This window comes from Chionomys nivalis, chromosome 22 (genome assembly GCF_950005125.1).
Source record: "Chionomys nivalis chromosome 22, mChiNiv1.1, whole genome shotgun sequence".
NCBI classification, from domain to species: Eukaryota; Metazoa; Chordata; class Mammalia; order Rodentia; family Cricetidae; genus Chionomys; species Chionomys nivalis.
Window position 1 is genome coordinate 20,798,694 of NC_080107.1, and position 12,404 is coordinate 20,811,097.

General features: G+C 46.3%; 1 protein-coding gene across 3 annotated transcripts in view; it reads left to right on the forward strand.

Moving 5' to 3' along the window:
- The first annotated feature begins 617 nt into the window (after positions 1-617).
- The window catches only part of LOC130864755 (lymphocyte antigen 75), a 117,523-nt gene continuing 105,736 nt past the window's right edge, over positions 618-12,404 (forward strand). For all 3 annotated transcript variants that reach the window (XM_057755509.1, XM_057755510.1, XM_057755511.1), the window contains exons 1-2: positions 618-735; positions 7,236-7,607. In XM_057755509.1, the coding sequence (XP_057611492.1) occupies positions 642-735; positions 7,236-7,607 (466 nt within the window). In that variant the 5' untranslated portion in view covers positions 618-641. The remainder of the gene's footprint in view (positions 736-7,235; positions 7,608-12,404) is intronic.

Genomic DNA, 12,404 nt, shown 5'->3' on the forward strand with positions numbered 1-12,404 from the left:
TATTACTACTTGATTAACAAAGAAAAAAGCTTTCAGAGGACAAATGGCTAAAACGCCTTAAAAAGTAGTATAGTGGCAGGAATAACTGTTACTTTCAATATTGTTTGGCAACTTCAGGTCAACCTCCAAGGGCCTTTTTTTCTATCTTTGTTCATGTAACCAAAATGATTAAGATGTTGCTAAGTAGAACTGAGGTCTTTGGCTTGACCACAGACTCCACAGATCCAAGCGTACACTTCCCCAAGCCGGAGTGGGCAGGTTTGGGTGCGCATTTCCAGCCCTCCACGGTACGAAGTTCTCTCTCCCTGCCTTGTCTATCTGCACCGAAGGGCAAGTCCTAGACGAACAGAGCCGCACTTCCCCAACTTTGCTGCAGAAGAGGGGGAGCCGGTACCCCATGCCCTTTGGTTTTCCTGAGCGCTCTTCCCGCCTTCTGGAGGTCCCAAGCCCTCACAGAGGTCTGCAGTGGGTGGGGGAATCCTGCACGCCCCCGCTCTCTCAGGGACCCGAGGCGCAGCTCTGATTGGTGGAGGGCGGCGAGGGCGGGGCCTGCACACCCCAGAGGTTGCCCCGGCGGCACCGTGAGCGCGGCGGGACTCACCTCAGGATCCGGTGTGAGCAGCCGAGGCCTGGGATGGGAGATGGGGACTCGCTGGGCCACCCCGGGCCGTGCAGCGGGGCTGCTCGTGCTGTTGCTGCGATGCTTCGAGTTTGCGGAGCCTTCCGAGCTCTCAGGTAACCGGGCTGCTGCTCTGAGCGTTTGCCTCCTCAGGATCAGGTCACTGTCGCCTTGCTCTCTGTCTCTGGAGTAGACAAATGGGGAGGTCTGGCTTAAGAGAGCGGTGGGCAGGGGCCATATGGTGCGAAGGAACGCTCTGCATAGAGGAAGCCTTACCACAGTCTTCTCAGAGTCTTCTCTGCCCCCTGTACCTCGGCTGTCCCCTAAAATCATGTTTTCCCGGTGTTCCCCATTTTCCCTTGCATCCCTGTCGCCCCTTGGTTATCTTGGTTTCTTCATGATAAGGTTGAACCTTCACCCACACCTCAAGGAATTCCCAGAGAACCTGACTTCATTGCGGGCACTGAACACATTGAAAAGGAAGTCAGTCAGGTTCAACCACCGTCTCCAGAAGTCAGCCAAGAGTCTTGGGATGCCCTTCCCTGTCACCTGAAGCAGCGGCCCTTCTAATTTGGTTATTATCTCCAACTATTCCCCACTCAGGCAGCTGACCCCAGATAGAAGTGCAGGTCACTTCCTGTCAGTGGGGAAAGGATGCCTTCTGTGAAGCTCAGGGTAGTGCCAGCGCCACCAACCCACTTAGATCTTGCTTTTACTTTCTTTTTGCTTCAGCAAAAGGTGTGTTACTGACCTTGTTACTTGATTGTGCTGTAGATAAGCTGTAAACATTAACCCACTGCTTCTGCCCTCTTGAAGATGGTTAAGGTGGATTTGAGGGCTGTGGCTCTTGTTTTCTTTGGAGTTGAGCTTAGTTACTGTCTGACATAGATTGCCCAGAGTTATGGGAAGTTTCCTGCAAGGGTGGGTGTCATCAACCTCTCTGCACCAAGAAAAAAACCTTTAATGTGTCCTGTCTTGACTCACTCCTCTTGATTTTTCTTTGACCCTTTGCTCTGGAAATTGCCAAAGGAGATATTAATAGTAAAATAGCTTACTGATATGAGAGTTCAGTTCTATCTGCTGCACAATCCAAGAAGAAAAATCGACCTGCAGCAATTTCCAGCGAAAGAGTGCTGACCTGCTGCCCTCCAGCCATGCCCCCTTCCACTCTCTTGCCTTCCATCCTGAGTCCTGTTTCATCCCCTCACAAATTTTTAGATTTCCTTAATTTTCCAATGGCCTAGTTGGGGTCTGTGTGTTTGTTGCCAGCTCAACACAAGCTGCTGTTACCTAGGAAGAGGGGCCTTGATTGAGAAAGTCCCTCCATCAGACAGACTGTCCTATAGGCAAGCCTTTAGAGCAGCTTCCTATTCATGGTTAATAAAGGAGGGCCCAGCACACTGGGAGCGGGGCCATCCCTGAACAGGTGTTCCTGGATGGTAAAGCAGGCTGAGCAAGCCAGGGGAAGTAAGCCAGTAAGCAGCATTTCTCCATGGCCGCTGTTCCGGTTCCTGCCCTGAGTTCCTGTGCTGAGTATGATATGCAAGACTAAACTGAAATAAGCACTCTCTTCCCCATGTTGCTTTTGGTTGTGGTATTAATCATAACAATAGGAACCCTGACTAGCACACCACAGTCTCCATAATCCCTATTCTGTCTCACTGACCCAAAGCAAAGGATACTAGGCTTACGTCTGTTCCCCTGTACTGTATCCCTTCTTCACGTCTCACAGCTGCCCTGCTGCTTTTCTTTCATTTCCAGGCCAGATTTGTGGATTTACATTGGGATGAACATACAGAGTCGTATGTGATAGTATGTGTGTGTATGCGCGCGCGTGCACACACGTGTGTACGTGCTCGTACACGCACACACGCGCACATGCCAGAAAGCCAGAGAAGGATGTCCCATCCCCTGTTCTATCACTCTCCACCTTATACTCTTGAGACTGGGTCTCTCAATGAACCTTAAGTTCACCATTTTGTCGAGCCTGGTCGCTCTCGAGCTCCTGGGATCTCTCTGTCTGTCTCCCCTTCAAGACTGTGGGGTTGCAGGGATTCCTCTTTTCTTTTTTTCCTGACATTTAATAGAATGTGGGCACTGGGGATTCAAACTCAGGTCCTCATGCCTGACCAACAAGCGTTCTTATCCATTGAGTCATATCTCCAGCCCAGAACTGGAGTTTGACCTTACGTCTGTTTTCTTAGTTTGTTTGGCAGAGGGTCAGATTCAGGATGCTAGCAATGGCATGCACTTGGTCACATGAATGCAGGAGGCTTGGGCAGCTGGTCCTGACCACTCAAAATGCTGAAAGAGTATCTCTCTGTTCTTGGGGAGATGCCAAGTTTTTATTAGTAGTAGTAGTAGTATTTTGCTTCCTTGGAGAGCTAACACCATGAAGTAATGTGATCCTTCAGGGATTTCTGGGCATCTCACCAGTAACACCGTCCAATCAGGGTTATCGGCTTTCTGATACTCAGTGTACTACCATGGACCCCATTGTACCTCTAGGACTTCTTTTGAACTAGCAAACCCAGATGTGTGAGTCTCCCCTGCATCTGTATGCTCTTTACACTCGACAGAGATCACAAAACACTTAGCAAAGAAAACTTTGACATTCCCTGGGAATGATCAGTGCCACCGACTCTGGCCTCTCCTCTTCCCCACGCCTTTTTCCTTCCCGTGGGTCTGTGGTTATGATGGGTATTATAATGGGTAGTTCTAATGCTCACATCCAGCCTCCCTCCCCGGATGTGCAGAGCCCTTTGTGCAGGGCCTAACAACAGGCCTCGTGACTAGACAACGAGAAAATGTTGGAAGCGGCGATTTTCTTTGCTAAAATAATAATGCTAAAAAAAAAATATTGTCAGTTATGACAGTGCTCTTTGACTATTCCCTTAAACCTCACCAAAGTCTTTATATAAAATGAAGCATATAAAAAAGACGCCAAGATGCAGTTAACGTCTCTTGTCACCAACCTCTGCCCTTTAGATTTGTCCCAAACACAAATTTGGAGGGGAATGTGAAAACTCCGTTGAAGATCAGTGCAAAGATGGAAAGTGGACCGTGTGTCCTATAAAGCTATGGACAGAATCCCCTCTGGGGCTCGGGAAGACCTCAGTGCAAGGGCGCTCGCTAGCCTGCACAAGGTTCTGGATTTGACGCATAGCACCAAAAAATAGTCATTAAAAATTGCAGTTACCTCCACAAAATGCATTCCATTTCTCAGATAGTTTATATGACCTTATAAAACATTTTTTCTAAATAAGAAATTATTTTTAGTTTATCGGTTTTCTTTCCCATTCTTCAATCCACAATCCCATAATGCCACAAAACCGAGGCAGACTGAAGGGCTATCACTTAAGGATAAAAGTGATATAGAAAACTATTATGAGAGACTCAGTCTTTCCCCCCAGCAAAGATATTGTTTAGTAATACTTACACATACATTATATATGAAGGCCAATGATAAGTTTCCTAAAGCATTAATGATGAATCACTGTCCTTAGAAATCTCATTGATGTGTCAAACGTTGGTATTGATTACACACTCGGTTCATGCACAGGTTTACTCTGACACACATAACTACACACATTCAAAAGCATGACTTACTTAAGATCCTTGGCAGCTTCCCCTTTGCTCCTCTCTACCACTCCACACCCCACCTGTAGTCTGCTCCCTACCAAGTTGGTAAGCCCACAAGTGTCCTGGGAGTAGCTTAATTGTAGAAAATGAAAAGTGAAACTTACTTTCTTCCGGTACGTGTTGGTAAAGTGGGACTTGTGTAACTCCACATGTTTACTATAAATGACACGAGAATGACTTCAAAGGCCACTAGCAGGATAGCAGTGTGAGCTAGTAATACGGTCATCTGCGAGAAGAAGACGCAATGACCTTAGCAAAGGTTAGTGAAGCCTGGGGAGCTAGGGCGCTGGTACTTGGTGAAGGCATGAGAGGCCAGCTATGCAATGGTTTACCCATATTCTACAGCTTTTGTCTGATACTCAGAGATATGAGGACCGTGGGAGTGGGAAGTGGCTTCCGCGAATCTCCCAGCGAACGGTCGTAAAAGTAGGTCTTCAATCCGGAGAATCCAATACTTTGCTTCACTGCCCTTTTCACCACACGCGGACCTAAACTGGTGAATTTTATTAAGAAATCTGTAAAGCGTAGAACTTGAAAAGAAAGCAAAGCTGCTGCTTGCCCAGGAAACCTGTTCGGGGTCAAGAATCTGGAGCTAAGTGTCCAGGAAAGAGCTCAGTGAGGGAGAGCCATGTGCCACAGACTTTTCTTACCTGCTGTAGCTTGTGACACTTTGGAACACAAAGTATTTGGAGCCCAGGGAGAGAGTAGTGTAGGAAAAGGTAAGTCAAGGCATCTGAGAGGCAACTGAATATGTTGGAGAAGCACATAAGAGAAAATCTTCCTTTTCGCTCACTATCTTCCCAACCTGTAACCATCAAAGAAAAAATGACAGAGGGTGTCAAAGAAGAAAGAGTGGGGACAGATGCTGTTGCCCAAACCTACCTAACAGCAGCCCCGTGCAATGTTTTATTTGTGTGTGTGTGTGTGTGTGTGTATACATGCACACTACACACCAAATGCACAATAAAGAGAGATTGTTGGTCCCCACGTTCCACCTTACTTGAGATAGGTTTTCTTTGTTGTTCTGTTGGTTTTTGTTGATAGGTTTGGCTTGGTTTTTGTCTGCTTGTTTGTCGTGTATGCCAGGCTAACTGACCCAAGAGCTGTCTGGGATCTCCTGTCTCTGCCTTCATTTCCTGTGGGAACACTAGGATTGTGTATGCTTATGCTACAGGTCAGCCCTTAGGCGGGTTTCATGTCCTCATACTTGTGTGGCAAGTGCTTTTAACCAGGGAGCCAGCACCCCAGCTTGTGATCTTTTTAAAATTCAAATTTGAAAGCGGAAATAACCACCGCAGGTTTTCTTTGTTATTTCTCATTGTTTGTCTTGCTGCTGCTGCTGTTACTTAAAGTGAAACAAAGCAAAATTCCACCCAAAGTCCACATGATCAGAATTCTGTAGCTGTGGCTTACGTGATGAAATTTCCCCTCTAGCCAACAGTGCCTTGCGTGATCATTTTTAAGTCTTTAACCCGTGACTTGAGGAACTTTTCAGGGTTGGTAAGCTGGGAAGCTGACCTCAGAATGAAAACACCTTTTGAGAACTAAAATTTTTCGTGCCGTTCTGCTGTACTCTGACTCATTGACAATGACTGTTTAAGCTTCTCTAAAATAGTCTGCCTTTAGGTTCATCACCGTGACCATCTACGCCATACTTTTTTCTCTTTGTAAAGGAACTGACCAAAGCGTTTCACTGTGATTTGTTGTTGTAATCACGTAAATCCTGGTCCTCAAACTCGGGTATCTAAGAAACACCGAATCACTTTGTTTTTAGAAAATCAGTTAGATTTGGTTCTGAGTTCCCAATCTACTAAGGTGAGAGAATTTTTTTTTTTTCTTTTTGGTTTTGTCGAGACAAGGTTTCTCTGTAGCTTTAGTGCCTGTCCTGGAACTCACAGAGATCCGCCTGCCTCTGCCTCCCAAGTGCTGGAATTAAAGGCGTGCGCCACCACCAGCCCAGCTGAGACTTTTATCTCCATCTCTGCTGAGGTTCTCCCCAGGTCCTGCAGAGTGCTGGGAGGTCAGTCTGAGAGGCCCCATCACTAGTCTTCCACTTCCGCTGCTTAATACTCGTTTATTTTCTCTTGTCCACACATGCCAGACATTGGAGCTGGTGGCTCGGGTTGTCCCTGAAGCCCAGTGTCTGGTGCTTTACTTGGTGAATCCCCAGCCTCTGTCTCTCCTGGCCACAGCCTCACCACCCTCAGAACCCAGATCCTCTATTTCCTTCCATTGCTTTACCCCAATTTTTCTACCCCTGCCTTCTTGGAAGCGTTCCCATCTCCACTGACGGACCTCAATGAGGCAGGCTTCCATGGAAGGCTCGGGAGAAGTGGTTTTCTAGTAGATTCCCCTTTGCATGACCACAGTAACTTGCCCTGAGCCAGAGGAACATAGATCCCGGCCTTCACAACTGGTGACGGGGAAGGAGCTGAAGTGAGAGCAAATTCCAATAGCGTGGTCGCTGTACTGTGGACACTAAAGCTGCAAGACAGAGATGTGGTCCCAGGTAGACGCAGGATGCTTTTTCATTGGCCACAGAACGCTTGTGGAGGAAAGGGGGACGCCAAGGAGTTGCTGTGTAGGCAAAACAGGGAACCTTCGTGGGATAGCAACATCAAGTGCACACCCCACACCATGCTGATGTGGGTCAGCTCTTTTCCGCATCCCCACCTCAACAGTGTGAAGTGGGTGCAGCCTCACAAATGAGAAATCCGAAGTAGAAAAGCTAAACAATTTGCTCAGCTCTCATGGCACAGCAGAGGCAAAGCGTAAGGCCAAGCAGACTGGCTTGAGAGGCCTTGCCCTTCACACACACTGACCCTCACGCCTCGTAAAACGTGTGAGTTTACCAGGCCCAAGGGTCAGGGCCATCCTATGCTAATCACTCTCCTCCACAAACAAGCGGGATCAAGGTGCACTGGTCATGTGATTCAGAATCCTGAAATGTCTTCCTTTGGCTGTCCTGACCCAGGTAATGATCCGTTCACCATCATGGATGAAAACACCGGCAAGTGCATCCAGCCACTGTCCGACTGGATAGTGGCGCAGGACTGCAGTGACACCGGAAGCTTGTTATGGAAGTGGGTGTCCCAGCACCGCCTCTTTCACCTGGAATCCCAAAAGTGCCTGGGCCTAGATATTACCAAAACCACCGACAACCTGCGCATGTTCCGCTGTGACTCCAGTGCCATGCTGTGGTGGAAATGTGAGCACTATTCCCTGTACAGTGCTGCCCAGTACAGGCTGGCCCTGAAAGACGGCTATGCCACAGCGAGCACCAATTCATCCGCTGTCTGGAAGAAGGGAGGCTCCAGGGAGAGCCTTTGTGAGCAGCCTTACCGTGGTGAGTACAGGAGAGGGATTTTGGCCCTCTTACTGAAATGGTTGTCTAATTTGGCATTAAATATCACACCCAGCACAGCTCGGACCTGGGAGCCTTACTGGGTTCAATGGGCTGTATGTAGTCTGATTGAGCGGTTCTCTCTACTGAAGCGACCCAGAACCTCAGTGCGTTTGTTAGGAAGAGCGCAGCGGGAGGGGCTGCCTAACCCTGGCACGAGGTCTCTGTGCGCTAGCAGTCTCCAGCTTTAAACGCCCACGAAGAAGAACCTGCAGTTGCTAGTTTTAGCACACACACCGGTCAATCATAGGTAATCACTTGTACTTGAACCACAGGAAAGCCTTGCCTTTTGCAGCTTGATCGATATGGAGAAGGCTTTGCCAACTTTCCGTGTTTCTGAGGCATTGGCCCTTGGTGTGGCTGTGCCCAGGTCAACAATACACTTTTCACTCAGGCTTTCCTTGGTTCCCATGACTGAGTTTAAATAAAGTCACAATGAGCAGGCACCGTGAGCTGCAGTCTTATGCACCTGTGAGGCTGCTGGGTACCTCACCCGTCCGTCCCCTTCATAGATTAGAGTTAAAAAAGCTTAGGTGTGTTATCAGTAGGCACACGGCTTTTTGGTGTGGTAAACCCAGTCCTTGAATTCCTATGCCTCGTTTACTTCCTATGATGCCATTCTGAATGCTAGGGGAAAAAATGTTATATATACTGATAGGACGTACTTCATATAAGCTAGAGGCACATAATCTAATAATATTGATCTAATCCTAAATTTAAAAAGAAAAAAAGAAAGAAAAAGAAGTGTTTTTGTTCCATGCCTGAGAAATTTAATATAATGGAAATATTTTGAAAGTCTTATGGGTTTTTATAATATTTTCATCTTTGGCATAGGTATCACTTGTTGCTCTTTGTCTTTATGATTTGACATTTTAAGTGTGAACTTTTCTTAGGTCATTTCCAAAAACAACTATATGAATATTGCCTTGACATTTGCTCTAGATTGCAATGAGTCTTCGAGAATTTAATGCAACATGTTTTGATCATTTTTATTTCCACCTCCTTCTCCAGATACTACCCAGGCCCATCCCCCACCTTAGCTTCCAAATTTATATCATTTTTTTAAAATAATATCTCACTGTTTTTGCTACTCATGTAGTCCCAGCTGTGGGACCTTCCTCTGGAATACAGTCAACCTATCTGTAACATCCTTCAAGAAAACTGACTCTCCCTGCCACAGACGCCATCAACTGTCCATAGCTGCTCAGTTAGAGATGGGGGTTCAAGAACCCGCTCCTACCCCATGCTAGAATGTCGACCGGCTTGACCTGGGCCACATCTTCACTTTGAGCTTTTGTGTTGGCCCCCACCACGACTGCACAAAGAGACTTGGCTGCTGGGGTCTGAGAGCTGTGCTAAGCAACGGGTAGAGAGGTACAAGTTTAAATGGAGGTTTTATATTATGTCCATTTCACAGACTAATAGTCTGTGAGCTCTCCAGCCAGAAGTTCTAGATCAGATTCACATGCCAGGCCTGTGCTTCCTCCTATGGAGTGGGCCTTAAATCCAATCAGGCATTGACTGGCCACCCCATTACACTGTGCCACTGTCCTACTGATAGGCATTTTCTTGCCACACTGGTCATCACTGCAGCTCACAGTAGTCATAGCTGGGTAAAACTGTTGGCCGACTCCCTCCCATCTTCCAGTACCATGGAAGCTACCCAGCAAGGTGAAAACTTCCTGCTCTGTGCCAACTTGATTTCTCCACATCCTGTGACCAACATGTGTGGTATCTTCAGCAATAGGGTCTGACCATCAAGTTCTGTTGGGCAACTGAAAGCAGTGTCAGTAGCCTGATTGGGGATTTGGGGGACGCCTCTGACCAACAACTTGAGGGGAAGTATCGCACACTTGACATTGGGCCTTTAATTTGCAACCTATGGCTTCTGTGTAGGGTAAGGTCAAGTAGCTTCTTGCATATGAAAATATGTAGATATTCATTTATATGAAACTTCTACTTTAAAAGTAGGGTTTGTATGGCTTTTTTAAGCTTCCTAAGTGTTAATTATTCTTCTCTAAATCCCTTTTCCACCCTAGACTCCCACTCCTCTCCCCACTTAATTCCCTCCCCCCATAATTTCTCTTTTCCCCTCCACACCACCTGCGTTCTACTCTTCCCCCTCCCTTAAGATATCTTTATTCCCTCATCCTCAGTCTGTGGCCATAGTCAACATCAATGAGTTTGAAGGGAAGGTAAAGGACCCCTCTTAAACTTGACCATAGACTTAGGATGGCAGCTTAATTCCCCATTCTAACCATGATCTGCTCAGGATTTTCTGCCTAGAGGATCTCTTCCTATTTCTTGTGAAGATAAAAAAAAAATCAGGACTGTGTAGTTCTCTCCATGAAGAAGTATTAGAGACTTAGAGTGGGGGTTTTCCTTTCCTTCAACTCCTAATCTTTGAATCACTAAATTGTTTCTCTTGGCCAGCTTCCTTTGGAACTTCAGGATTATTACCTGAGGGCCAGCTCAGTGTAGAAAATGCTCGCTGTGCAAGCGTGAGGACCCAGAGTTTGACTCCTCAGCACCCGTGGAAGTCCTGGGTGGGTGTGGCAGCCTGCTTATAATCTCACTGCCCCCGAGGTAGAGGCGAGCAATCCCTGGCTAGCTAGTCTAGGCCAGTCAGCAAGCTGTGGATCCAAGTTAGGTGAAGAATGATCGAGGAAGAAAACCAGTGTCAACACTTGGCCTCACACACATGCACACGAGTCTGTGCCCACACACATACAAACATACATACCCCTCAGAGAAAGAAAGAGAGGGAGAAGGGAGGAGGGTGGAGAGGTGGGCAGGCAGAGAGAGACAGCGCACACGGGAGAGACGCAGTTGCTGCTTGGATGTAAAGCAGTTGTTTTCTGGATACCCCTTAAGGACATACTTAAATACTGTGTAGCAAGAATCTCTAACGCGACAACCAAAAGAAAACACTGAACCCAGAAGAATGGCTCTGGACTGCGTTTTATTTGTTTGTTGGGGGATCAGGAAGGATCACTTCCTCAGCAGGACTTTATTGTCCTCCTGCCCACGGGACTTTTGAGAGAATAGTTTGCATCTCAAACTCCCTCACACCCTTAAGGGTCTCCATTTCACTGAAACTTGTTTTCTTTCTTATTTTATGTATTTTATTTATGTATTAATAATATCCACACAACTGCTAACATGATCACCAGCACAAAAATGAGGAGGGGGGCCTTGAACCCTCCTCGGCAGTGCCCAGGAGAGGGGCAGAGCCAGCAGGACAGCCAAAAGGCCGGCTTTGTTTCTTTACCTTTCTAAATGTAATACTTGAAATGTTAAAAAAAGAAAAAAAAAACTGTTTAGACCCTTAGTATGCCACCTAATTTAGATTCACGTCAGATTTTAGTTGCACAGAGGCCAAGGTCAAGGCAGCCGCCCTTCCCAGAGCCACTCAGTTTCTGCAAGCTGGGAATCTCCAAGTCCCTCTTGAATTGTCTTCTCCCACCACTCAAATTTAACCAGATATTAAGTTCTAACGTAAATGCCAATTCTAACTTCTAAAATTTACCTGTGCCCCTTCCTATTTGAAAGTGAGAAACCTTTTCTGGGTCTCTCTAGCTTCTGATTCGGGTCCATGCCCATCCATGCTGTCTATCAAAATAGGAGTAAAGAAAGAAGGGTATTCAAGTCTCAACCAAGTAAAGTCCAAGGTCACCCAGCTTGTTGTAGCCAAGCTGGGGATCAAAATTAGGATTTGTTTCTCCAAATAACAGTGTCCTATTTCTCCCTTAGCTTTTGTAGCCTAATTTTTTTATATTGACTATATTAACATTTATTTCCCATTATGTTTTGGGTTTCCACAAACTTCATCATAGAATTTATCTTTATACGAAAAATGATTTAACTGTAAAATTTTTATGAGTGAATTGCTTTTAACTAACTATGATATAATAACAATTATATCACAAGATATCTTGACCCAACTGGCATGTTCACATCCCAGATGTTTGTCAACTCATACACAGGATGGACTAACTGTGAACTCTGTGTGCTCGTGGTGACTCTTTGAAGCCTGCCAAACTCTTTAACTAGTTGCCTGATGGCTAAGGCAATTTGTTTTCCCTGATTCACAAATTTGTGTCAATGACACATTCAGTTGCAAGCCTGAAGACGCTGTCACCTCAGACCCACACACCAGAAGAGGAGTCGTGTCAGGAGAAGCTGTCTTACAGAGAAAACCCGTGGGATGCGGGTGGTCCATCAACAGCAAGGGGAATAAGATGCCTAATTAACAGAGAGCATCAGTTAGCAAGGCACTGTGTGACCCAGAGAACTGTATAATGGCAGTCATCTTTGAGCCATGTGTAACTCGAAACCTGTAAAAGCCATCAATGGTGTGGAGTTGTTGTGTGTCGGTGAGCAAAGAGGCTGTCCTTATCCAGTGCTTCGCAAAGAGCCACCAAATGTGTCCTTTTCCTCAAAAGTGGGAATTTCACCAACAACTCTGATCTCACAGGTTTGTGGTGAGGACTAAGTACAGAAATGTGTACTCGGAAAGCACTTTGCACGGGGAAATTAAAAGCTTTAGGGAAATCTGACACTCCCAGCAGCGGCAGCATTGTGTCATGTTCCGGGATTGTCCTCTTCGAATCGTAATAGGGAAGGAAGACTGATCATTTGCCTTGGGGAATTTTTTTTCTTTTTCTTTTTTGGTTTGGGTTTTTCAAAATGGGATTTCCCTATGTAGCTCTGTCTATTCTGGAATTTGCTCTGTAGACC